At 41.6% G+C, this 27305-nt stretch overlaps 1 protein-coding gene across 3 annotated transcripts in view; it reads right to left on the bottom strand.

Moving 5' to 3' along the window:
• LOC103396180 (laminin subunit alpha-3) overlaps nucleotides 1-27305 on the bottom strand; it is a 48974-nt gene that overhangs the window by 15477 nt on the left and 6192 nt on the right. For 2 of the 3 annotated variants that reach the window (XM_008334175.3, XM_008334177.3), the window contains exons 3-40: nucleotides 23078-23195; nucleotides 22364-22482; nucleotides 22097-22267; nucleotides 21395-21495; nucleotides 20443-20558; nucleotides 19619-19737; nucleotides 18845-18935; nucleotides 17350-17481; nucleotides 15215-15265; nucleotides 14977-15024; nucleotides 14172-14306; nucleotides 13865-13999; nucleotides 13377-13511; nucleotides 13056-13108; nucleotides 12233-12332; nucleotides 11410-11462; nucleotides 11224-11329; nucleotides 10605-10704; nucleotides 10348-10504; nucleotides 9632-9770; nucleotides 9118-9260; nucleotides 8914-9017; nucleotides 8375-8531; nucleotides 7886-8049; nucleotides 7666-7774; nucleotides 7481-7578; nucleotides 6930-7116; nucleotides 6697-6823; nucleotides 6351-6499; nucleotides 5916-6031; nucleotides 5497-5708; nucleotides 4820-5024; nucleotides 4179-4323; nucleotides 3913-4053; nucleotides 3413-3574; nucleotides 2742-2843; nucleotides 2572-2655; nucleotides 2244-2474 (exon numbers count right to left, since the gene is read on the bottom strand). In XM_008334175.3, coding sequence (XP_008332397.1) covers nucleotides 2244-2474; nucleotides 2572-2655; nucleotides 2742-2843; nucleotides 3413-3574; nucleotides 3913-4053; nucleotides 4179-4323; nucleotides 4820-5024; nucleotides 5497-5708; nucleotides 5916-6031; nucleotides 6351-6499; nucleotides 6697-6823; nucleotides 6930-7116; nucleotides 7481-7578; nucleotides 7666-7774; nucleotides 7886-8049; nucleotides 8375-8531; nucleotides 8914-9017; nucleotides 9118-9260; nucleotides 9632-9770; nucleotides 10348-10504; nucleotides 10605-10704; nucleotides 11224-11329; nucleotides 11410-11462; nucleotides 12233-12332; nucleotides 13056-13108; nucleotides 13377-13511; nucleotides 13865-13999; nucleotides 14172-14306; nucleotides 14977-15024; nucleotides 15215-15265; nucleotides 17350-17481; nucleotides 18845-18935; nucleotides 19619-19737; nucleotides 20443-20558; nucleotides 21395-21495; nucleotides 22097-22267; nucleotides 22364-22482; nucleotides 23078-23195 — 4815 coding nt within the window. Of the gene's footprint in view, nucleotides 1-2243; nucleotides 2475-2571; nucleotides 2656-2741; nucleotides 2844-3412; nucleotides 3575-3912; nucleotides 4054-4178; nucleotides 4324-4819; nucleotides 5025-5496; nucleotides 5709-5915; nucleotides 6032-6350; nucleotides 6500-6696; nucleotides 6824-6929; nucleotides 7117-7480; nucleotides 7579-7665; nucleotides 7775-7885; nucleotides 8050-8374; nucleotides 8532-8913; nucleotides 9018-9117; nucleotides 9261-9631; nucleotides 9771-10347; nucleotides 10505-10604; nucleotides 10705-11223; nucleotides 11330-11409; nucleotides 11463-12232; nucleotides 12333-13055; nucleotides 13109-13376; nucleotides 13512-13864; nucleotides 14000-14171; nucleotides 14307-14976; nucleotides 15025-15214; nucleotides 15266-17349; nucleotides 17482-18523; nucleotides 18674-18844; nucleotides 18936-19618; nucleotides 19738-20442; nucleotides 20559-21394; nucleotides 21496-22096; nucleotides 22268-22363; nucleotides 22483-23077; nucleotides 23196-27305 lie in introns of those variants that run through there. The other variant, XM_008334178.3, reaches the window with a different exon arrangement.

Genomic DNA, 27305 nt, shown 5'->3' with positions numbered 1-27305 from the left:
TGGCAAATTTCATTGTTGAGAGAGAATGGAGCCTTAGAACTATGTATTGAACTTTCCAATTGATCCAATTGATTGACTGGTCTGCCTGCAGTCCAGATCAATCATTCAAAATGTCCTCAGTATTGGAATGAGGAGAATGATACAATTAAAGAAAACAAATTCCTAAAGTTTATTTGGGAATTCTGTAAAAACTCAACATCAAGTATCTTCACTTTCCAAACACTTCAGATAAAGAGGCTGACACCTAGTGGTGTTTCTTCATTAGTCTGTTTTAGTCTGGCTCAAATCCCAGAAACTCTGAAACTAGAATTTGTTTTTTTATTCTTGTTTATTATCGTGCACAATCTTCGATTCTTCACACACGCCTAACAAGAAGCTGTGTGAGAATATTTGTCTTCTAAAAGGGTCATTCGGCTCAACTAGCTCACAGATTGAATAACTGAACAAGGTGTGGTCGCTGCCTGTAAAAGGTTTCTTTTTCAACACTACGCAGAAAAAAAAGAACAATCACTTTGGAAAGTCTGACTTCTGCGCACAACACAGACAAACTCACACCTGAATCACGCCGCTCAAACACCAATCAGACAGAACCCTGGGTGTGTCAGCCGTAGGTGCAGACACACACAGTCAGTTTTATGAGCAACACAGCGTTGCCAGATGCCACACCCGATGTGTCAAGGTGAGCAGTTTGTCCTTCTACTTCTGGGCATGTAAATCCGCCTTTTTATCAACACACGTACACACACCTGTACCTGTAAACTGTAAAAAGGACAGAATTTTATTACGTTTTAAGCTTTTTGCTGTTGTTTTTTGTTTCTTTTTGCCACCTCTCCCCCCACCCCCTGTTTCTGTGAGTCATGATCAAAACTATATAATCACTAATATCATGTCTGCGTGATTGTGTCTCACATCCTGGCCCCAGGCTACGCAATTTAGGCGCAGAGCTCACGTACATTCCACTCACGGCTCCTCAGCTGATTAACTTTCTTTTCTTTTTCTTCTAGGTGTGGCGCCCGGCTCAGGCGTGTCAGGGCACTCTAAAAATATGAGCCCCGAAGACAGGAGCTTCACTCATCACGGTGGCCAAGGCTGATTGTTATCTTCTGCCATTCTGACATCTAAGACACATTTTTCTATTTCGATTTGTCGGTTTCCCTTTCTCTAGCCATCAAGAAAAAGTCAACTGAAATGTTCCTGGAGAACAATGGAGCAATAAGCAATAAAATAAAAGTCATAGTGCAGTAAAAAAAATACAGATGATAATTTATGAGCTTGGTTTGACTACTTGGCTACGAAAAGCTAAATGTAAAACATAACACTTCCTCTGCAGAAACATACATGTAGACAATTCTTAACATTTTTTAATGACAAAAGTGTTTGAAAGGAAATCATCTGAGTAGCACTGGATAGTTTTAGACTGTGTCTGGGTCCAGAACCTGTGAAAACTCTTTTTTAAGGACGCTCCATCTTCAGAATCGTACAGACATGAATTTTTAGTAGTAAAATATAAAAACTATTAATTACTCTGACGCTGACTGCATCTCAGTGATTTCTTAACACAGCCTTAGCAACACAGAGTCGTCTTCATCACCTAACTGTAATTTTAGGAGATGGACATTATGATTATCATAGACTGTAGTGTCAGCAGCTTGATGAATGTGAGTCACATTAACACTGGACCTGAGTGAGTTCAACGCTGTGATTGCTACACAGAGTATGACAGACAGATGACGGATGGTAAATGAACTGTTTGGTATGTGTTTGTGCATGCTGTAGGTGATTAACCCTACGTACAGAAGGGAGGAGGAACAGGGTCCTCCCTAGCTCCACACATGAGTTTCCTCTGGGGAAAATGGATATGCTCTGATCACCCAGACCGCCCGAGTCTTAGAAATGGCTATAAAGTCAAACTAAGTGAATTAGTTACCTTGCGGCGCAGCATGCAAATTTGACTAGACAGACAAATACAAGCAAATACAATTTTTAACAAAAGCTGCTAAGTAGCTTCTTCACCTCATAGGTTCCTGTTCCTCCAGAACTGCTCATCACCATTCATATTTGCTGTGTTCTATCTACTAGATGGCAACACTGAGTCTGGATCTGCTGGAGATTTCTTCCTAAAGGGAGGCTTTTTTCTTTCCCCATCATTGCTAAAATGCTGACTCAGCGTCAGCAACATTATCCTTCCTCAGTGTGTCTTTTTATATATACATTTTTCTTCTTTTGGCTTTTAAACGTCTTACCTCACAGGAATCTCCGCTGTACTGCGGAGGGCAGGCACACTGCTCCACATTGTTCCCGGGACTTCCAGTTCCCGTGTCCGTCGCCTCCTCTAAGCCCACCTCCCCCAGACTAAGACGCTGGGTCTGGGTGAAGTACAAGGCTCTGATCCTCAGACCTGCCAGATTAGCTAAGACCTTCATCAGCTCCTCTCTGGACACTGGTTGGTTGGTGACGGCATGTCGCCAGTTTCCCTGGGAGTTAATACAGTGCCTTCAGTGAACATTTATTCAGATTTATTCTACCATGAAACTATGACTATAAAATATGATCAATGAACGTGGAGTTTACCTCCACCAAGTGGACACGTCCCTGGTACAGCTTGTCTGGATGCGGGACTTGTGGAGCCATGTGAATCAAGGTCATGTCCTGACCCTGAGTGGAAATGATTACAGGTATGAATAAACTGACGATAAGAAAAATACACCCATAACATCGGGAAAATAAGGGAGTTTACACACAGTCAGGATGACATCAGGTCGTCTGCCCATTAAAGTCATTCCTTCGCTGGGAATCCCAAAAGATTTGGTCTGAAAGGTCAGGTGTCCACCGTAGGATGAGACCTGAGGAAAACATTTTTTGGTGATTTTTGCTGATGGAACTCATCAACTCTCAAAATGTCATATAAAATTAACAAACTACATTTTTTAAACTTTCTTTTCCGACTAATCCTTAAACTCTAATGATACTCAGTCATGTTGCCATGATCTCCAACATTAGATTTTAATATTTATGATTTGTTTAATATTTTAACAGGTCTGCAAAGAAGCAGCCAAAGATATTTTTAAAATTGTTATTAATATAATATAATTATTTAAAATATTAATTTGATTCTTTTTATGTAAATTTAAATATTGATCTTTTCTTTTGTGTTTTTTCAAAAGTAACTTTTGGACTTTGGGTTGGGGGGCGGGGGGGTGTGGAGCCAATCCCTGTCCATTTAACACACCATACACTTAAACACAGCATGTGTGAGAATACTGGTGTTTTAGAGGCAGTGTTGTGTGTGAGTCTGACACATTATGGCAACTCCGGTGAAACATAAAAGTAAAAAAGTCTGAATTATGGTGAGGTTGAGGAGTACGAAAAGAGCAGGGGGTCATGAGTGATACCCATCCCTCCACCGACTCACCCTGTCTCCCAGGTAGGTCTGTGGTGCCACCCAGTGTAGAGTCTGCACCGTGGAAGGAAGCTCCTGGACGTCTGCCACCACTGTGCTACTGGCTGTGTTCAGCACAGAACGAAACTCCTCCCGGTCGGGTCTCTCCAAACGCCAACCCCTCATGTCGACAAACTAACAGCAGGGAACGCCGTTAAAGTGGAAAAAATACACCCTGCGCACCATTCTGTGCAATTTAAATATTTATGGCTATGTTTTTTTATGTGTTAGTTCTACAGAAAGAAACAAATGTTTCCCATAACATTTTCTCCATAAAAAATGCCACATGGCTGCAATTTGCCATGCCACTTTAGGTGCTGGAAAACACTAGAATCTGCAGCTTTAATTCAGAACGTAACATTTTACCACATACAGTTACTGCTATTAGTGCAGAGCTTTTGTAGGTGCAACAAAAGCCAAAGGCAACCACAGACAAGCAGAGGCAGGAAACGCAAAAACACACACACACACACCTTCCCCCTGCGTTTGCTTGAGCTCTGACACTGGTCAGTGGCCTTGAAGCAGAAGCAGCTGGTACAGCCGTGAGGGTTGGACGGGTCAAAGAAGAAGGAACCCTGCCGACAGGTGTCACACCTGACACCAGCAACATTCATCTACAAACATGGCAGCCACAACAGAAGAACCAGGAGAGGGGGTCAGAGAGCAGGAAATGACTTTAACCAAATTGAGGAAAAAAGGAAGTTCAAGTTCAAAAGAAAGAAAAAAAAAAAAAGCTCACCTTGCAGAGGCACCTCCCTGTGTCCGGGTGACACACTTGAGGTGTAACACCACTTTGATTACACTTACAGGGGAGACAGTCGGGGAAACGGTAGAAACCAGCAGCACAGCGGTCACACTTGCGGCCACCGATCCTCGGTTTGCAGCTGCAGAAAACCACAGATCATGAGCGGAGAACAGGTTCCATCAATTTCTTAAATGTATTTACACTTAATTCACGATGTTGTTCTTTGTGCTGGTTAAATATTTCTTTTCTCACTGACACGTGGACCTACAGGAGAGACAAGCTGTATTTTAGCCTTTCAGAGCCCAGAACTAATCTGCACATCAGTCACTTTTGAGTGATGTGGTTTCAAGTTCCTGTTTACACAGTTCAAAGCTGCAGGCATCAAATTCCAGCCCTTTTTTTGTCCTTCATAAAACACTCCATGAAGGAGGAAATATTTGTTAGTAACTCACATACTAAAAATAAAAATGAGAACATGCATTGAAAAAATACAAATTACATTAGCATTAAAACTACACACCAGTCATCTCACTTCATTTCCTGAGCTATAACTATTAAACATCCACTAAATAAGCACTGAATCTGAAAGGGTACTAACGTGTGAAGACAACTCCATCTTACTGTTTTCCACTCACTTGCACTGTCCAGTGATGGGTTCACATTCTGGTCCGGCTCCGTCTCTGATGCCATCTGGAGAACACTCACAGCCCTCGCAGCCCAGCAGAGGATGAAAGTTAAAAGTCTGATTCTCACAGACCTCGCAGGTTGGTCTGACCGTCTGCGGTGGACAGATACACTGTCCGGTGACCTCGTCACACAGTCGCCGACCGCACTCACAGGCTGACGTGCAAAAAATAACAAATGAACAAATGTGATAAAAGAGAGAGAAAATATTAAAAACCACAAAATAGCAAAATAATGAAAGGAGAATTCAAGGAGAATTCAAGTTCAATTCTGCACAAAAACAGACAAAAATCCATAAACAAGTAAAAAGAGACAAAAGTCAAAGGACAAAAAGAAATGAAAAAAGGAAATGTAAAAAAGAAAAGAGAAAACATTCCCATAAATAAACATAAAAAACAAATCTAGAAGTAGAAAATAAAAGCAAAACAAATTAACATCAGGAATTTTTATAGCAAAAAACTGAAGTAAAAAGGTGAAAAAGCAAACTGCCAACACATTTTCCCTAAAAGGGAAGAGAAGGGAGTTGTGTTCAATGCGTTGCTGCCCCTCCAACAAATCAAAGCCTTTAATAATTATATCTATTCCTAACACCATTTTATTTCTAACATCTCGTTTCACATTTACTCACGTCTGCAGTGGGGAAAGCCGTAAAATCCGGTGGCACATTTAGTGCACCGTCGGCCAATGACGTGGTCCCTGCAGGGACACTGTCCTACGACAGGGTCACATGTGGACCCCGTGGACCCGGACGTGTCACAGTCACACTCCAAGGCTCCATTGTTGTAGGCTGCCACTAGGGAGCGAGCAGAGTCTCTGCAGAACCCGGAGGAAGTTCTCCAGCTGAAAAGAGAAGAAGAAAGAGGCACCATCTTCAATTAGTGATGTGGTTTATTAATAACACATTGTTACAGCTAGGGGGCACTGGTGCATCTGGGTAAGCATTACTAAAATGAATGCATGGGGATGATTTTCTTTTTATTAAGTAACCAGTGATTTGAAATAGTGAGTGTGGAGGTTGAACTAAAGGAGCAGATATGGAGGACGTACTCGATGTAGAACCCTTCTCCTCTACACAGCTGGATGAAATCTTCAGAATTATCCAGCGGCTTCTCTTTAAGCAGCTCCGGGGTGTAACTGTCGTCAGGAACCAGTAAGATGTAATCCTGAGGAGACAACAGATTAATTCAGGGGTAAAAACTCATCTTATCAGGTTGATGGAGGAAAATTAAAGCAGAGAGTAACAAAGCCCAAACCTGCCTCGGCTTCACAAAGGTTGGAGGCTAAGCTTTGATAAAGCTCTGTGTGGCTGCCAGACAGAATACAGGCCTCTCATTGTACTGTACTGTATAACCCTGAGGAGACTGGACTTCAGTACACCAAGTTCTCTACTAAGATTTCTTAGATAGCTAAACCAAATGCACATGATTCCACAAATTTACTTGTCTGTGATTTTTTTCCCCCCCAGAAATATTCTTTACTGACCAAAATAAGGGTTTTCCTGGGAGGTACAATCACAGAGATGGTCTGCGGCCGCCAAGAATTTTGGGCAAAGTCAAGAGCGATGCGTCCGTCAGCAACGACGACCTCCCTGCAGCCTGAGACTGCAGGGCAGAAGGATGCATTTATGGAACCTGGGAGAGGAAAGTGAGTAAGTAGGAGCGAAAGATGATGCAAAATCACACAGTTTATACATTAAGGTTCCAGTGACTGGCTGTTTCAGTGAAGACCTGCTGGTTTAATGATCCACTGACAGTGTAAATATTATCAGAAGAACATGAACTAAGAAACATTTACAGTGTATTTGATCAGACATGAGTCACTCACTCACCCCTCCAGTCGCGGCCTGTGTTTACTCTGACCTCCACAGGGAAGGAGGTATGTTCTGGCTGGTGGTAATGGATGACGACCACATACCTGCCTGGGAGTGGCACTCGAGGAGTGATCGTGATCTCTGTCTGCAGAAGGAAACAGAGAGCAGCGTAGAAGTGGAAAACAGAAATGAATGTCACTACAGAGGCCACTGCTGGCTACAGTAGGAAGTGCAAGGACACGTGATGATACCTGAGGGAATTTGAGGAGCACTCCGGCAGTTTGGGGTTCAACTCCAGACTGTCTTCTCTGTCTTGGTTCATCATTGTTTCCTCGCTGAGGAGCAGCAACTGGCGTAGATGACAGCAGTCCATCACGGGCGGCGTACAGAATCAAACCTTCTGCCGGTTTATCGAACTGCCTCGTCGTGCAATGTCGACTAAATGATGGGCAAAAACAAACAAAGTGATTCATCTCCAGCTTTGAGAGAACAGCGTAGAACATTATCTTTAAGCTTCTTGGTAAACACATATAACACGACACAATAACACACACATACCTGAAACCACTCTGATTATTGTTATTAGTGATAATATATATTTGTGTGAGTAAAGGTGAAAGTTTGACCCTTAGTCGAAACTTTCATCACACCTGGTAAAAAAAAAGCAGATGTTTTTCAAAACAACGTCACTTGACACCGACAGTAACTTGTGTCACGTTAGCGTCGTCTAAATCACAGCCTGTACTGACAGGTGCTGTAAAAAACTCCTGTTTGACACAAATACCAATCATAGGTGTCTTACCTGTCCTCTGTGAAGCGTCCGTGTTTGGACACACACAGCACCCTGGGTTTGACATGGTCCATGGAGAACTCCTCGGCAGGCACTGCGTAAACTTTGTACTAGGAGGAGAAACAGTTCCATGTCAGGGACGAGGTTTCGGTTGGATTCAAAAGCGGCATTATTTTGGCGACGCCTGTTTCTCTCACCAGCAGGAAAGAAGTGGTGGATGTCAGCAGCAGGATCTCCGTCCTGTGTGAGAGCTGTAACACTGCCACTTGGTTGCTGCTGTCCACGGCCACGCTCCGACACAAAAAACTACAGAGAGGAACACACCTTAAAGTTCAGTTTTAAATCCTCTGTTGAACAGCCAGGGTTCACTTTCTATGGCTTTTTCCTCTGAGCTCAACCTTTCATTGAAAGACGTACCTGTAGGCACAGCTATAAATATTAGCCCTGGCCGGGATGTGACCGTCCTGCTGGCCGCTGATGAGAACGTTGACATTCTGGACAGCGTCAGTCTCACTGGCGTACTCCAGGACAAGGGCATAGGAGCCAGAGTGAGGCAAACGCAAACTGAGCTGAAGCTGAGACTGGAGGCCAGAAAAAGACAATATATATTATATAAACATATATAACAGTTACCCAATACCCAATTCTTCAGCTAACAGCAAATACAATGGCTGAGTGTGTTAGTTTCTCATGTGTATGTATCTATCCCAGGGTAGCAGTCAGCCCTCACATATTTTGAAATAACAGACTGTCCTAAACAAACTTTAGGCGGCCATGTTCTCAGCCAAACAGCCAGTCGATACCTTCTTCCATTTTATCCTGCAAATTTAACAAAACCTCCCGCTGAATCCAATAATAGCTAGCTAAGTCTTTGCATTGTTAATGCACTTAGTCATGGCTGCCCACCTGTCTGCCACTGAGGGCAGCCATCTCGGGGTGATCTGGGGTGGGACGCGACACGCGGGCCTGCCGCCTCCTGCGTCCAGAGCGGCTGGTGAGTCTTCCCTCTCGGCCCAGGACTGAGCTAAAACCATCCATGGTCACATGCTTGTACAACAGACAGCTGAGGCAGAGACACAGACAAAGCCAGAGTCAGCAAGAGACGCTGCGAGATTATTCCATCATCGTCCTTTTTTTAGCCTGTGCCGAAGCTTCAGCTGAGGCTGACATGTTTACAGTTTAATGCAAAGGATCCTGGGTAATTTGTCACAGTGATTTATCGTCCTTCTCACTGGCTGTCATCCACTTGATGCCTTTAAACCACCTGCACATTTCCGACACAGAAATAAAACCCTCATCCTTATATTGGACAAACTGATGTAAGTTCACTTTCAATTGGAGTTGAACCATGAAGTAATGAACTGACAGAAGGAAAAGAAGAGTAAATGGATGAAAGGCTCTGAAATAAAACCATTTTTGAAGAGTTAAATAATTTGAAGAGTTACTTTGTGTTCCTGTTTGCTGCGGGCAGGTACGTGCAGGGCTGCGTGACTTTCTCCTGCAGCAGAGGAGCTTCGTAGTATTCTCTGGGCAGCAGCACTAAGTAGTCCTGAGTGAGTGAGAGAGTCGTGTTAGTGCTGAGTCCCTGAGAAAATAAACTATTTTTCACAATCATATTTTCCCCCCAACCCTCCCTGAACTACACACACCAGCAGTACGCCCTCCGCCTTTATGTGAATGATCCATTTCCCAGGAGTCAGAGCAAACGGCTCGGCAAATCCGTCTCCCGGGACCGTGAGGAAGGATGGGGAGCGGCTCTCGGGGAATATTACTTCCTTACTCTGTTCTGCCCCTGTGGAGAACAAACACTGAATGTACACATCTCTACGCGCTCTGAGGAATTAAAACACCGCCTCGAAGCAACTCCAGGAGGTTTTTCACACAGCAAGTTCAGCTGGAAATAAACTCCTGCATTAGTTTTAGACAAAGACAGATTTAATTCCTATTAAAGTTCATTCTACTCTTTATGAAGTTATATGAAAATACTGTAGCCGTTTCATAAGTGAATACACTAATTAAATATTTCCTTGTACTTTATGCTACTTTAAAACCAAGTAACGACTGTATCTTTAATGGAAATGATGGTGTTTTTTTAACATGATGGATTAGTTTTGACATTTTGATTGGATATCAAAGCTGATTGGTCGTCACAAGCAGCCTTACCTGCAGCACCTCTGGTATTAGTAGCCTTGATGCTACCAGCCACAGCAGCACTGTGTGGGTTAATGAATCTCAGAACCACGCGGTATAAGTACTGGCTCCCGTCTTTGGGGTCAACATGCACAGCTACTCTGACTTCACTCTGCAGGGATGAGAGCGACACACACACACACACAGCTGACGGCTACGGCTGACAGGTTTATGTTGGCAGTGAGGTGTAATTTTAACCGAGAAGTTAAAAACATGTCCAGTGAGCGGAGGAGTTAAGCAAACAGTGGTGGTTAACGAGCAGACGGCAGAAGTGAGGTGAGGGGAGGGAAAGACAGAAAGACAGGTAGACAGGAAGACAGGAAGACAGGAAGACAGCCCCCTTCACTTACAGTCACAGCAAGACTGAGAGCCAGCTTCGTCCACCACCAAGATCCTCGCTCTCACTCGCTTTGGCCCCTTTTGTTTGGGGGTGGCGTAGTGCATTACAATGTGGAAAGGGCCAGGAAAGCCAAGGGTAAGAGTGAGGATCACCTCTGGCTGAGGAGAGATATGGTCAGGTGTATTTACACTCAGAGGTTTGTGTGAAATAGGCAGCAAAATCAGTGAAAGGCTGAAAAAAGCAGGTGAACCACAGAGGTGAAAAAGAAGCCTTTAAAAATGTCATTTACCGCAAAACTGATTTCAGTGTATTTCAGTGCAATACAGGAAGAACTTGGGCAAATATTAACCTGAGCAGGCGACATCACAGCGTATCCTCTCCAGCTGAAGTCTGGAAACTCCCCAGGGTTAAAACCAAAGCGCACAGGTCTGGCGTTTGGTGTGGTGCCGTCCTCCACTTCAAACTTCAGGTGATGTAAAGTAGGAAAGTAGTAGTTTGGTGCCGGCCTGACGAGGTGAACAGAATTGTCATACGGCAAATGAAAAAAATAAATAAATAAAAAAAAAGAAACACAATATATAGATAAAAGAAATGCCCATGACTTACTCTGTGCATTTAACGCCCACTACATTCTTCCGACACCAACACTGCCCTGTGTTCTCGTCACAGTCCATGCTCACAGCGCCACCAACGTCACAGTGACAGCCTGAAGGAATGAGGAAAAAACAAGAAAATAAACTTTGTTTTAATCAACCAATGATAATTATTAATTTTCATTACACAAAATCTAGAGGTTGGGAGGGAGGTAATAGAGAGTACAGAGTCATGCATCATTTATTTTTAGATGGAATTTCAACTGAAACCAGAGTTTGTTTGTTTTAATTATACCATAGTTAAAAAAATGAGAATCAGGAGGAGAAAGGCAATCTTTTTTTTAATATGTTTATATGTCATTCCACATCTCAGTCTCAAATATAATGTTTTCCCATGTCCTTATATGAGGGGGTGCACAGTGAGTTGATTGGGATCCACCAGTTGATCCCTGAGGGAGTGCTGAGAGATCATGAGAAATTAAAATGAAAAAATGAAGAGATAAATATATCTCTTTAGTGTGTAGTAGTGACCATATACTGTAAGGATGAATTACATGCATAGTCAAATGCAAAAAATTGAAGTAGTTGTGAATAACCTGTAATTATGATGGATTTTGTTCATATGACCTTACCCTGACAACCAAAATAGTCCTTTTTCTGCAGCAGGAAGTGTCCGTCCTTACACGTGTCACATGACAGTCCACATGCATTGGGCTTACAGTGACACTGTCCGCTTCTCTGGAGAATAAAAGCAGCATTAAACCAGTAAACCGGCAGAATAAATACTGGTGGAACTGCTTCCATAGTAAGAAACCCACCTGTGCACACTCTCCAACGCCACTCAGTGTTCCTTTCAAATCACACCGACACTCTGTTATGGTAGAGAGAACAAAAAGAAAGAGAGGGCGAAGAGGGTTATGAAAAGGTAAAAAGCAGGATCTGGAGTGAATAGACTCTGATTACAGGATTTTGTCACTTCCAAAGGTGAAGCACAAAAGCACAAAACGGCGCAATCTTTGAAGATCTGCACACATCAAAGGTGCAGGACGGCTGGACTGCTTTGGTTCGCTTTGAATTCTTTATAAAGTCCAGTCACTACAGACCGGTGACATTCTTAGCTCAATTAAAGCTCATTTTTCTGGTGTCTTCAGGCCGTGAGGTTGCGATAACATTCTTGCAGCACCACAGCGTAACTGTAACTTTAGACACGTCCGTACACAAAGCCTGATATTCAGTGGTCGAAGGTGACTTCAGGCTTTTCCAGCAGTTATTTGTGGGTGTTGCACGGGTAGGTGGATAAAATGAGAGAGTGTAAAAGGAAATGATTGGTACATTTCATGACTTAATGTAACCAGACACTGCTGTGTCACCACATCAACCTCAGGTTTGAGCCACAGACGGAAGTGTGGAGGAAGTAGCTGCGCTTTGAGGGACAGGAAGGCAGCGGATCCAGCCATGTTGATGGGGGCATGATGACATATCCTCAGAGTTTGTGGGGCCAACATCAGCTCAGATTGCCACCAATGAAATCATTCATTTAGTAAAAGATGGGTCAGTAAGCCGCCCACTCCCAAAGAAAACAACCAGACCTCCTACTCACTTCCTGCACATTTAAGTGAACATCGTCTTCGTTACACTCACCTACGCAGCCTCGAGGATTCTCTGCAGCCAGGTTCCAGTACAGAGGTTTACACCTGTTGCACAGGGTTCCCTCCACATTGGGCAGACATTGACACGAGCCCTGGACCATCAGATAAAGAACAAAAGGTGGAGATTGAGAATAAAAAAATAAAACAAATCTTATCTTTTAGATCAGGAAAGAAACACATCACATTGTTTTTCTTCCTTTTTAAAATGGAAGGAAGTCTCTTTTCCTTTTTTTGATTATATTTATTTTTCCAGTGATGGGCGACATTTCCTTGTAAAAAAAAGGCGAAGAACTGGACTCCTGTTGTGGCAGCTTTCCAAACTTTTTTTAAACATTTTTTTAAACTGATGAAAACCAATTGAAGTATTTTGGGGATTCATTCACTCAGTTATTTTGACCAAAACGTCTGCAATTAATTAATGACTTAAACTTCACATCTTCAACATCTACAACAGATTTAAAATCTATAAATATATAAAATTAATTCATTTGGGTGCAGAAGTAGATTTAAACATGTGTCATTTTAAGGTAAAAAAAACAAGTATTTGTTTTTTTCTAGCTTTGTTTTTCTTTTTTTTTTTTTAATCTCAGACATAAATCAACACATTTAGGTTTGCTATAAATCTTCAGTAAAAACCTGAAAGTTTAATGAGCAAATTCATTGTCGAACCCACAAAAAATCTCCTGTGACCCATTTGTGGGTCCCAACCCACAGAAGGTATTTTTGGAGACACTGCGCTGAAGACTGCTGGTAAATCTGCACTGTTGGAATGTAATTAAAATTTAACAATTCAACTTTTACTCCGAGCGTCGTACCGTTTCAGGATTGGCAACCTCAGTCCCTGGAGAATAACACTGAACAATGGAGGCTGGAAATAGGAAAAAGAAAGATATATCAGTTTTATCAGTGGTCAATAATAATTTTTATTAAAACTTTTTTTAACAGCAAATGAGGTTAAAATCTCTTTTAAAAGTTTGTCCTGGTGAAGCTGGGTAACAAGAGTTTCATATTAAAAAAAACTACAAAATCAATTTTACCAATAAATACCTCAATACATGGACGAAACAGATTAAAGTTTAATTATGACAGGCCATTGTCTCAATCCCTAATCTCATTCTGTGGCTCAGTGTAGTCACCTGCACACTGTGGAAACCTCTGACCAGAGGCACAGCGGTCACACTGCTGTCCCACAACCCCTTGCAGACACAGGCACTGACCAGACAAGGGGTTGCATATGTTGCCATGGGAACCTTCAGGAGAACATCTGCAGGCTGAGAAGAAGAGACAAATGTAAGTCTGTGGTGTTGATAAAAGTTATGTTGGTTTTTTTTTATGAAGACCAAGAATATAGTTCCTTAAATGGAAGAAATCTAAGAATAACATCTTGTTGATTTTTTTATTTCTGTGAAGTGCCCTGTGATGCAGATTTGTTGCAAAGGGATTTTAATGGATTCTCTAGTATGGGAGAGTGAGAATGTCGTCCAGCAGAGTCATGAGAACAGACCACCGTTAGTCCAGTCGAACCATTGTGGACATTTTTTCCACGCTGCTCACAAGAGCACAACTATTTTTGACAACAATAATTACGTCAGTAATACTGAAGGATCAGTGAAGGAACACTAACCAGCACAATCTGGATAGCCGTAGTAGCCTGGTGCACATTCATCACACTCCTGCCCCCTGTAGCTGGCCAGACAAACACACTGACCCCCTGAAGTGCAGACGCTGTCGGACACACCGGACCCATCGCAGCGACACGCTGGGAAAAAAAAAATTATCAGATCAGAAGTTCAACAGCCTAAAGTTGACCCCCAAAAGGTCAACGGCGTGCTGCACTGCACTTCACGCTCATGTAATCATTTTGATGAGGTTGTGTTTGCGTGTGTGAGTCTGTGCGGGGATCAAGGCTGATTAGGAGAGGCTGTTTTCACCTTCGCAGTTCGGGAACGAGTGGTATCCAGGTCGACAGCGGTCACAGCGTTGCCCCTCTACGCCTTCACGGCACAGGCATCGTCCAGAAGAGTCACACACGGCGTATGTTGTACCTCTGTAGTCACACACACATGCTGTAAAAAAAAAAACACACACACAAATTATATGTACAACAGAATTATCTATGATTAAAATAGATTAAACTAGATTTTATTTTGAGAAGGCCACCAGAGAGGCTCTCAGTTTCTTTGAAGCAGCTATGGGATTTCTTAAAAATGTAATAATAATTAACTTTTTTTTTCTCTCATAAATCGGAACTTTGAAGCTTTTTGACAGACATGTGTGAGAACTGTGTAATATCTGTGTGACCTAACAGCCCAGGCCTGTGATTGGTCTGAATTTAAACAGATTTCTGAGCTTGGATCAAACCAGAAAAGGGAATTTATGGAGCTATAACTAATAATAGAGCAGCTCTCAGTCAACAGTCCCAATTCACTCATGCTATTACAGAAGGAAAAGGACATTCTTGACCGAAAGCTCTCACAGATGAACGAGGAGATGAATGAGTATCAGAGCAGGGCCGTATATGACAAGTTGTCACGGAGTACAAGGTTGAACTATTTCAAATATTTATTGTGCTGTAAATTTAACAACCCTTTAAACAGTCTGATGAATTTTACAGGCAGACAGGACTTATTTTTCTGATGAATTTTACAGGCAGACAGGACTGTAAAATTCAGCCGTGAACATCTTTAAAAAAATCACAGCTATCAGATTTGAAAAGTCAAAATAAATAGCACTCACGTTGACAGGTGGGTGAACCAAAATAACCTGGAGGGCAAAGAGTAGGCACTGTACAAAGAGAAAGAGAATAGGATTAGACTGTTATTGTACAGCAGGGGTCTCAAAGTGTCCAATTAGTTTATTACTGAAAATGTAGTTTTGGACCAGAGGTGGGTGTTTCACTGGCTAAAAGTGCCAGTAGTTGGAGACCACCTGTTTTGTAGTTTTAAAATAAAACGACAGGATATGGTGAACTTACCCACAATAGGACCAGCAGAGGATTTGGTGGTTGTTGGATACAAAGGATATCCTGTTAGAAGGAGACAGACCCAGAGTTAGGACTGAAGTTAGGACTGAGTATGTCAACAATTATCCTCGACCACAAACTTAGGTAATTTTAGACAAAAGAGTTTATGCTATAATTTGATTTTTAAAAAAAGGGTATTTTATCAAATTCCATTTTATCATTTTATAAACCAAGGACACATTGATTGATGGGAAGATATTACCAAACACTCCAGCAGTTTAAAACCACGACGACTTATTTTAAATCACTTCATGATTGGTAGACCAATCTGAAATAAACCAGGGTAAAACCGTACCTAGCCTCCAAATATTTTCATCTTGAAAACCGTACCTAGCCTCCAAATATTTTCCCAACATCTTGATGTATTTTGTGACGACTACCTCCTGAGACCTATTTCTAACCCTATGCTCATTGATCGTCAGCCAAGACGTTGTGTAATACGACATATTTTATTCTCTCCTTACATGTCTTTACAGTATTTGAATATTACAAAAAGACACCGACTAAGATAAGGTTCACCTTAACATTAATCACATCTGTGGAATTCACTTTTGACTGACTTTTCAGATGTAATCAGGCCAGAATGTTATGGTGTTTCCTAAAATATAATATTATATTAATATTCTAAGTTATAGACTGTGTTAACTTTTATGCCTTGTAACAATATACACAATATAAGCTCATCTACGCAGAGAGGTAAATGCCTTGTAGGAGAACTCTGCACAAACGAGCAGGATAACGTTCTGCTGTTACTCACACAGATTATGTCTGTAATTTACCAGTTTACCAGGCTCCCGTGGGATTAAACTGAACAAACACCGGTTGCTCAAGAGCTGCGCACACCGCTGTAGGTGTCGTGCAGCCTCATGACTCAATTTGTCTAATTTATGTTTCTCCTCCATGTTGCGACTATTACCTTACATCACTCGGCAATTACCACTTTCCCACAAGTTCACCGCACGTTTTTTTGCAACAGACGTTCTTACCGACACACACACACACACACACACATAAAAACCGTTGTAGAAATGTAATACTGTGACACAGAAAGGCAATGAAGCTACTCCTGAAACGCAGACAGAGTATGAAGAATAGTCTGTGTCTACATGTTCAGACCAGTTTATCAGTCCATTAGAAAGGAGGTGAGACCTACATTTAATAAGAGCTGGGACTAATAAATCTGCTGCTCATGGAAAAAAGGCTAAGTCTGGACACATCCAAAAATAAAATGGACATTATGTAACATAAGAATCAGAAAACCTGGCAAATGTCTGCCTGTTCCAGATATGTGTAACGACCCTATAAAACCTGCATTCGTTTATTTGGCCTTTACTGCAAGATACTTTGGAGAAAAACAAAGTAAAGTAAAGTCCTTTTAGGTACAGTTTAAAGAGAAACAGGGAATGTCAGTTAAATATTTACGAACCACAGAAGTTAATGTTGAAGCCTGTAACGTGACAATGAGGCAAGAGTTTGAAAAAAAAAACATAAATAAAAAAACAAGACCATAAAATATTTAACCGTGGGTGGCTCGTCTCCCTGCAGCCTCCTGAGTCACATCATAATGAGATGCCGTGGTGAAACTCCTTAAGTGTCCTATATCTGCACACTTGTTTGCAAAGGCTGGTATGTGGAATGTGTGGTGATAATTAGTCCACACTGTAGCATGTGAAGACAACCTCCTGCGCTAAAGCCCTGCGTCTTTCAAATGAGCCTACTTTAAAAAAAAAGGTGCCCTGCGGGGGGAAACTGACAGGAGCATAAAAGGCTCCAGAAAATAGAGAAACTGATTCCACCCTTCAAAGGGTGGCTGAAACGTGAGTTTCTTCAAACCCCACGTACAGTATTTCCTCGCGTCTGACCACATGATAGCTCTTCCATTACATCAGGAATTCAAAAGTAGAACACATAATACCTGTTTATGTTATGTTGAAGCAATCGAAGCTGTGTTTTGTGTGTTTAAATCACAGCATACATCAGTTCATGATACTCACCCCAACACATAGTCATTACATCTCATGTGGATTCACAGTTTCAGGTGAATTTTAAATGCACATACTGGAAGATTTATCCAAATCATGACTCACGGTTGCACAGTGGGTAGTGATAATATCCGTTTGCACAGTGATCACAGTTCTCTCCGGCAAACTGCGGTTTGCAGATACACCTTCCAGAGCCCATCTCACACCCGGCCGTCGTCCTGTCATCACACCTGCAGGCTGCAGTGAAGACAGAATGAAAGTGGATAAATATGGACACGCACTGTATGAACAGACATGTCAGTGTGTAGAATGGGTTTACAGTAAACATGTCAACCAAGCCGATAATTATTAGCTGTAGAGGAGAGCTGTGTTTGCGTATGACAGAGAATCTCATCAAACAATGGTTGAACCATTAATCATCCTCATGAGATCGCCCTGAAGGAAAACACAATTATTATGGTTCAACCTTTAATAGAGTAAAAAAAAATAACATCTTCCGCTGCTAATCTCAACTAACACAGTTTACGGATTGTGGGGTTTTATTGTTCAAAGTGCTCAGTTTAATGCCGTGACTTGCTACTGTCCAAACTCAACACACAGCTATTTGTGTGGTGAGGTACAGCACTGGGCCTCTGAAGTAATGTAAACAGCAGCAGAGCCCGGATTAGCCTCAGTACGAATGTGGTGCCAGTGACGGCTTGATGGAGACATTTGTGCCCGTCTCAAAAAGAGAGGCTGAGGGGCGCTTTGGGTTAAGCACTGTTATGGCTACATGTGTTAGTCATACACACTGTAGCATCAAGTACCTGTGTGATGATGCTGACACTTATTTTAGTGACTTCAGCTCATTGGCTAAACATTCAAATATTCAGTCCACCACTCAATCAATGGTAATATATATCAAGTTTTAGAATGCATTCTTATGCACAATATAGACCAAGGTCACATCATACATATTGATAAATGTAATAATGCCATGAAAGTATACTAATAAAACTGACAGTTTGCCTGTTCAGGGGCATTTCTGTTCCTCTCTCCCTCTCTATCTTTCTATTCTTAATGAACAACAAATTAGCAAACACACAGTAGGGAGAAACTTTATTTGGTTCATTGATGTCATATATTTTCAGATGAGTAATAAAAGACTGTTTGGTCAAGAACGCCTGAGGTCAGTTCAAATCAACAGTTCAAACAATTCAGTGGAAAAGACAGAAACCAGGTGTGTGAGGATCAAATGCAAAAAGTTTATTCACACGCCAACTTTAATAATCCAACTTACTGGACTCCAGGACCCAACAACATGCGGGTAAAAAAAACAGGAACAGTCAGCAGCACAGAGGAGCGACAAGACTAAACAACGATCCTGACAATGACAGAGTGAAGGGCACCAGGTGACAGGAGTGAGACTAACGACCAGGCCACAGGTGAGTGTGATGACACTGATTAACAAAGACAAACAGACTGGAGGGAAAGGAGACAGACAGAGCCCACACACACACACACACACACACACACACGCCTCTTCTAACATTTTCAAGAGCACGTAATGTGCAGTTAGTCATACAGTGTGTGTGTCTTTGCTAGTGACAAGCTGACTCACGTATGCATCCAGTGGGAGCCTCAGCTGGTACTCCATGCGGTCTGTAGAAGCCGTCAAGGCACCGCTCACAGTTCACTCCAGCAGTGTTGTGCTGAAGAACACAGGGTGGAAAAAGACACACAAAAATCACACAGGAATTTGTTTGACTGTATGTAACAGTAGTGCAGTAGTAGTAGAAAGATGGACATGCACTGCAACTGTAATTAAACTACTGTGTGGAATTGGGTGGAGGCAAAGTATCTCTATCACTCCTGGTGGTCGACTGTGGTATCAGTGATAGGAGGCTGACTGATGAAGGCTAAAAATGCCTTTAGTTTTGTAAAAAATAAATAAATAAATAAAATCATATAATAATGTTAGACAATTGTGATTTTATTTTATTTTATTTAAATGTGTGGTGCCCAAATTCTGGCCCTCTGTTACCTGATTCAGGCGTTTTTAGATGATGTCACCTTTTTAAATGAAATAATTCCATGTAAAACTAAATAGTAAAATGAAAAAAACACTGCAAATGACTGACAGCTGTCTTATTGTGATTATTATTTTGTCTGTGTTTTTATATATATATAAAAATGCATAAAAACTATATTTAATTCCATGGCTTCAGGTTACTTAATAGAAACGTTTTAGTCCAAGGTACACAAGAAGTCAGCAGTTTAGCATGCAGTGATCCGGGGAGAGCTCCAAGAAAATACACATGCAACCAATTCATCCATACAACCGCCAACATGCAAACACACAGGAATCAGTTCGGACTTGATATGCATTTCTTACCTGGCAGCCGATGCACACTCCCCCTCCGTCATACCTGCCGTAGGTGTCTAAACTTGCTCCTCTCCTCTCCACCTCTGGGTCATAATAACAGTCAAATGCATGGGAGAAGCACTGGCAGGCTGAAGAAGAGAAACACACACACGACAAAAGATTATTCTATACGTCTCGGCAGAGTGCCCCGGCACTCCTCTGTGTGTACTAGCGCTTTTGCCAAAACAAAATTATAAGACTAGCAGTAAAGGATTATTAGAAACCATAAAATCCAAACTACACAAGATGGCACATCCTCTTCCTGTGTACCACCCCAGTGTCTCTTTAATGTTTATGGTTAGGATGTATTTACTGTGTCAGCCCTGATTGGATTAGTCCACATTAGTCTTGGTCGTCTTCGTTTTTTTCTTCTTTGCTTTTTTTTTTTACAGTGTGCTACAAGGTCGTGCAATTTCACGGAGGCAGCAGTCCAAAGCATTTAGATTCCAGCTGACACAGAGTCTGCTGGCAGACTGTGTGGCTCGTTGATAAGCTGGCACGGGGGAATCCCTCTTGTTCCCAGCCTGGATGGCTAACCAAGCAGCTGGCTGCCCAGAAAACAGCCGTCCCGAGGAGGCTCGCTCACAGCCTGGTCCATTTCACATTCCATAGGGAACTCTGGATCAAGGCTCTGCACAATTCCATTTCAAGGGATCCACAAAAGGTGAGAGTCAACAGAGAGGGCGATTCTGTCCGCAGTCAGGGCTCATAACTCAGACAGTGAGCAGAAGTGGAAGCAGCGCTGTGAGAGTTTGTTTAAAACTAAACATAAAACACTCTTCGTGCACACTTACGCTGACACTCGTTGGGGCTACTGACAGTAGCGGCACGCCAGGGCTTCTGGTTGAAACCTGGGCAGCAGCGGTCACATGACTCACCACAGGTGTTGTGTTGGCAATCGCACTGGCGCCTAAAGGCAAGACATAAAACACAAGGGTTTTGCAACAATGTTATCATTATGATATTACATTTTTTGAATATTTGGACTTTAATTAAGTGATCATTTCAATTGATTTTTACAATTAGGAACAACAAACTGAAACCTTCGATTCAGCAGCCAATACAACCTCAGCATACATTTGGATTCATTATGTCTGTATATTATACTTTTTATTCTAACAGCTCCAGTGACAGGTACAGCAGGAGGTGAACTAGTGTTGTGTCTTAAAGCAGAACAGCAGAAAAAAGCCACATTTTATCTTTTTTTTTTTAAATAAAAGTAAAACAGATGCAGGTATTTATAAATAGCACAGAGACTTTGTTGATGTTCACCCGTCTTTTGGCAAGTATACATTTTAGATGTAAAACACTGCATTTTGTGTCTGAAAAATATGCTGATGAGAGGCTTAGGACAAAACAAAAACAGCAAAAGCCAGAGACACCTGGAAAACAGTGTTATGATGAAAGTGAAAAATTAAAATAGACAATGAGTTTCATTAGAGAAGACTAGAAATCTAGAGATAAGGACTTTAATCAACAGGAAGTTATTTATTGATGTAATAAATTAAATATGTGTCTAAAACTAAAAAATCAATTATTCTGGTCCACTTTATGGCTGCCTCCGTATCTTAAAGTCTGTTCCTCATCATATCACCAGCTGTAGTTGTACATTATTATAACCAGGAGAATACTTTTCATTAAAGTCTAGTGAAAAAGCTTGAACGCTGAATGAATAACAATTACAGGGTTGAGTAGCAATATAGTGATGATGAAACATTTGCTGATGATCAATGACATATTTCTCACCTGTTTGGGTTGTCTGGGTTACGCCCTCCCCCACAAACCAGTGCATGTCCGTGACACACGCAGCGTCCACCTATGCTGATGTCTTTGATGCTATAATAGTACTGTCGACAGATGGAGAAAACGTTATCATCACCAGGGGTATTTTAACGTAACAGCAGCCTTATCGGCAACTTAACAACACGCCATCTCAAACCAAAACAGTTGTCTGACTATGCTTGGCAGGCAGAGGAAAGACAGGTACAGTAACAAGTAGTAACTCATTCTGTGAGCCACAAGCTTTGTCTAGCTTTCATGGGGTGAATCAAGGCATTATAAAAACAAAACGTAAGAAGATCACAGCTGTGGATCTGAGGACACATTTCTCAGGAAAAACAAAAGACATTGATACAAAAGGGCATTGATACATTGATACAGCATAGGTGGATGTGATAATCCTGAACCATCCTGTACCCTAAGATCTGTGTTCTATCCACGCTCCTAACCAGTGCTTATTTACTACTTGTGTAAATGTTGTTCGGCTTTAAGAGCTGCATCTCTGTGATGACAGGACAGGTAGATCTGTCGTCTGATATTCACAAGCACAAAGTGCAAATGACTGTACAAATGACGGCCTGCTTGTTTGTGTTTTTTTCCCAAATGGGAAACTACAGTCTGCCATCATCCTTGTCACCTCATTGTTAAATCTTGCTGTACGTGACTCACCCTGCGTGTAACGGTGGGGTCTCGCTGAGCCTTGGAGATGAGGTGGCCCAGCAGGGTGCTGGTGCGGAGGAAACGCAGACGGATGTTAGTGGCCTTAGTGAAATCTCTCAGCACCGGAGAGTAGGTGAAGTTTTTAGAGCCCGGTCGACCGTTGACCAGAGAGATCACAATCTGGATCAAATTGTATTTATGTCACATGGATTTCTGTTCAACAAAATAACACAAACGTGGTTTGGTTCATACAAGACGGAATGTGTGAATCTTCACCTCTCCGTTTTCCAAAGGCAGGATCCGGGAGTAGTCTGTGGTGCAGATCTGGTCATTGTCATTTAATATACGAGCATTGGGCTGCTTCCCAAACCTTTCAATACACTCATGCTTGGAATCTGAAAAAGTGTGACATCAAAATATGTATTTTTCTTTCTTTCTTCCACCAGGAGTGTCTAAAACTAAACCAATATATCAACAACCACAGATTAGGAATTACAGTGATTTGTACACACAGGTGTCTCTTCTATTGAGCAAACAGGTTATTAAACTAGGATTTAACGTTGGTCAATACATAAAATTCACTCTGTTATAATTACAATGGGACATTATTTACTGCAGACATGTTGACTTGTCTTGGCACGGTTGTAATTAATAATAATATTAGCTGCATTTTGTTAGCTCTCTGTGTGTGTGTGTGTGTGTGGGTTCCAAGCCTGCAAACCTGAATTGTTGGCACAGTGTTGTTGCAGGATCATAAATTAATATGAAGAGTAACAATGTTCTATTTATAAAATATAAATAAGAACTATTATTATAGCGCTAACTATTACTTAATACTAGATAATCCTTTCATTTCTTAATTATGTACCCAACAAAATCATAAACTATCATGACTGTTGCGCTAATCATTAAGGGTTCTGTGTTATTTTTAGATACATAAGGGCTGAGAAAACACCATGATATTTATTGATTTAAAATAGTTGAACTCACGTGCAAAATACTGCCATGGTATATATGTCCTGCCGTTGTCCACGGAGTGCTCTAACACCCACAGGTCAGGGCGAGGTGAATTAGCAAATTTGATGAGGACGTAAGCCACGTGAAAGAGCTGCAAAAAAAAAACAAAGTAAAAATGTAACATTTTGGGTAACATTTTAGGAAGTTTAAGATTTGGAATTTAAACTAGTAGGCTGCAAAAAATCAATTTGTTATATAGCTAAAATAGCTCTGCAGCACCTAAGGAGCGCATGCCCCCCAATTTGGGAACCATTGACCTCAATTATTATTTTCAAAATGTTGCTTCTCTTTTAAACTGATCCCAAACCTGCAGCCCGTACTTTAGAGGTTATGTTACTGAAATGAAAGTGAAAACCTGCGGTATTCATCTGAGTTTCTATAATAAACAATTAAATAACTGACTGATATATAAAAGTGTTCCTGCCTTCGGGGATGCATTGTTGAATAGAAACTACTCCTAAATTATTGTGTTCCAATTAATTAACAGATCAAGAATGTTTTTCTTTTAGAGAGAAACAGAATGAAGGCAGGCCTGCACAGGCCGGCATCCCTGAGAACGGCCATGACATGCCTGTCTTTCTTGAAGACGGATCCATGTTAGCATCTGAAAGAGTTGGTGTCCTCGCTAAGTAGTCATGGTCTTTGTCAAAAGAACTCTGCAATTCTCCTGATTGATTGCTTCTCCCTGCATCCCTGAGAAGTAATGGCCTTAGGTTCAAGTAGTCCTGGTGTTGACAGATTGTGAGAGAGTTCAAAGGTCAGGTGAAGGAAACTGTCTGGTCCTGTCCTCTGACAACCGTAAACAATCCCGGCAAAATCATTATGTTGCAAATCAGGAGTTTTCTGAGACTTGATTGTTCTTAAATCACTGTTTTCATTCAGCCACACACTTGGTTTCTATGTAAATAAAGCAGCTTGGACTACTTCCTCCTGACCTCAGATTTGAATGGGGTGTGTCCTGAAATTAATCAGGCAACACTTCCACCCACATGGAACAGGATGCTCAGGAACAAAAAGGATAAATGGCGCACACAAACAAAACGTAGGCCGATAGCCTGCTAAAAAAAGAAGCCAGGGTTTTGTAGTAGAACTGCTGCCCACTTTCTGAGGACTGGGAGGATACTTAGTTCACATGGCTCATGATGATGTCAGAACCAGAGAACAAGTGGCAGCAGGGCGGGATGGAGGTCTGGCCATGATTGTGCAGGCTGGCATGCAAACCCATCTCAGATTCCAGACATAGCGCCAAATTCCCCTTCCCTCATAATGCCTTCAAGCAGATCACGCCACTGCTTTTAGGAACCTGTCACTGTCAGCAGCAGCAGTAGTAGCCTGCAGCAGTGAAAATCTTCTCCTCAATGAACGCTCTTAATGTTAGTTAGAAGACAGATTTTACAGTTTGGACCCCAAAGATTCTTAATGACACTCGTCGTGTTTACACTGTAGGTTAAACCTCTAAACTGTCTTCTATCTCCATGGATAGAATAGGCAGAACATGTTAAAATGCATATACATTTTTAATCTAATTATTTTCACAAACTAATTAATTAATTAATTAAGGCATTACTTGGTCTGCATTTAACAACACTAACCCAAATTCCCTCCTACTCCACTAATAGGATTGACTATATAAATGGCTCTGTGTTGAGACATCCCATCATTCTGTCTCCAAAGCATTCCAGCATTAAAACAAATGAGAAAAAATTGGCACACACATTTGTGAACATGCTCTACAACAATTCTCAATTCAGTCGTGCAGTGATGCTTGGAGAATAAGAATTAGGGGAAATATTTGTCATTGTTTCCACTTAATTCATTGTAATGTGCTACAAACAATTGTCAAAATGCCAATAACGCCTAAAGAAACAAAGCCTCAGGAAACAAAACCAATCATGAGAAAACAAATACAGGACCCAAGAACTCTGGGCCTGTCCTGGCCAGTCCGTCCAACCCTGCTGCCACTACACACATCCTGGATATGCACAGCCCTCGGAAATAAGTCCAAACCCTATGTTTTGTTATTAGAAGAAGCATTAAATATCCTAATGGCATGCTAAGTACACTAGAAGATTCCAGACATGAAAAAGATTGACAAGCTAATGGGAAAAAAAAAACATGAAATAACACATCTGCTCCTCCCTGTGTCTGTTGCTCTGGGCTGCAAAGCAAGGTGTCATGCCAGAAGTGTAAGTACAGAGAGCTGTTAGGTGTCAGGGAGGTCAGAGTGTTGAGCTGCGACAAGACTGTTTGACAACCCGTCTGTTTTGCTTCTGCTCCCATTTTCAAATTCCTGACCTTGATCTCCTGACGTTGACCATACACATATAAGGTATGAAGTATCCAGTCATTATTTAACCTTACAATTAACACAGGACAAGCAAGGTTAGGGCCAGCGGTCTCCCACATGACCAAACACTACTTTTTTCCTCTGGCCACAAAAACTACTGAGAAAAACAAATACATCAGAGAGCGAACACAGAGACCAGATAAAAAAGACACAGAGGAAAGCACAGAAGCAGGTGTTCAATAACATATATTCATAGGGGTTTTTTTCTGAATTTATTCTAGGATATAACTGCATATTGTCATGTAATGTGCTTGTAATTTCATTTTTGGTGATATCCTGGTCGTGTGCTGGTAACCACAGATTCAAACTGTATTTATTGTTGCACAACTACAGCAATATTTACATTACATGCCAGTGTTATTTGACTACAATTGCACAGTGACTGTAGACCGTGATGATCAACTAACTGTCTACACTGACACCTAAATAACTATCAGTAATCCCTACCGTTTATGACTCTATTTTTGCATTATATTTACATTCCATACAAAAATATGATTTATATTTTTGTATAACCTGAGTTACTTAAGTTGAGGCCCCTGTAGGTGACCCCTGCTGTTGACCAAAACTGCAGACCTATGCCATAACTTGAGACCCATTTGTGTTTGAAGACTGTAAGTGGTTTGAATGTGTTACACCATCACATGTATTTATTCTCTGGAAAAAAAAAGGCTCATTGCGTAACTTTCTCTGCTACTTCCATTACTGTACCTGCCACATGGATCTCTTGAATTGAAATCTCTGTGAGATCTTAGCACACTAAGAGCGACCTAGTAAAGAATTTCTCCCAGCCTACTGTAACTACACATTTTTTTCAACAAGTGCAGTCAAGAAGCAACTGAAAATCCCTAATCCTAAATTCCAGCCAAAGGGCCCTGCAGTGTAAAAAGGAGAATGTGTGCAGTCCTCCTGACAGACAGAGGCCCGCTGAGTGGTCCCAGGAGAGTCGGACCTGGGAGGAGAGGTGATGAATGCAGTTTCAGAGCAGTGAAGAGGCATCTTCTCCTGTTTGAGGGGATCAATGTTGTCAGAGCGATGCTGCAGACTGGAGGCCTGGAACAGTTGTTCACGAGTTTGTCACAATGCCGGTTGTCTTTGTGTGACAGGTGGATGATGGAGGGGGAGATGGGTGGTCTGGGGTAAAGTGCGTTTTTGGACAAACTGTTGTTGACCTGTTGAAGTCATCCTATGGCAGGTCTATGGCAAAATGCTGAGGAAAAATGTTACTCTGTTATGAGAACTAGGATATGGAATTCTATTTTGGGTGCTATGCTAATGGATACCTTTTTTTCCCACTGTTGGCTATGATTACTACTTGTCTACATTGTTTTGTGTGACAGCAGCACAGAGTTTGTCCTGTCAACAAAACAGCACAATTAAAACTTTAGCATTTTCAAATTCCATATTTTTCACCACGTGTCCACATAAATGTCCCCTGCATGTGAAAAGTAGTCTCGGACTCTTACTGTGCCCAACATGTGAGTTAATACCAGTGTGGTATGTCCAAGGATGACATTGATTGAGTACAATATAAATAACTGCAGTATTTGTTCCCTTTCCTATCAATAGACACTGTTGAAAGTAGAAGCTCCATTGTTCCTGAAACAGGCTCCAGGAAAACTCCTGCTCCACCAAAACTTCCCATTGCATGGGCGTCTGCGTCAGTCAATGTGACCACTAATTAGCATGTCCATGTGTGAGTTGGTGACACGGGTCTTCAAAAGGTGAACAGATCCCACGTCAACCCCTGTCGGCCTTTCCACACTGACGCTCCAGATTTAGAAAGCCGTGATGCGCACCCAGAGCCAGACTGCTGCTGCTGCACGAGGTGTCTGTTAGTGGAGTAGTAAATAT

The sequence above is a fragment of the Cynoglossus semilaevis genome, chromosome 20, assembly GCF_000523025.1.
Source record: "Cynoglossus semilaevis isolate Cse_v1.0 chromosome 20, Cse_v1.0, whole genome shotgun sequence".
In the NCBI taxonomy this organism is placed as follows: Eukaryota; Metazoa; Chordata; class Actinopteri; order Pleuronectiformes; family Cynoglossidae; genus Cynoglossus; species Cynoglossus semilaevis.
Note: the sequence above shows the minus strand (reverse complement) of the source record. Positions and strands in the feature narration are given on the sequence as shown.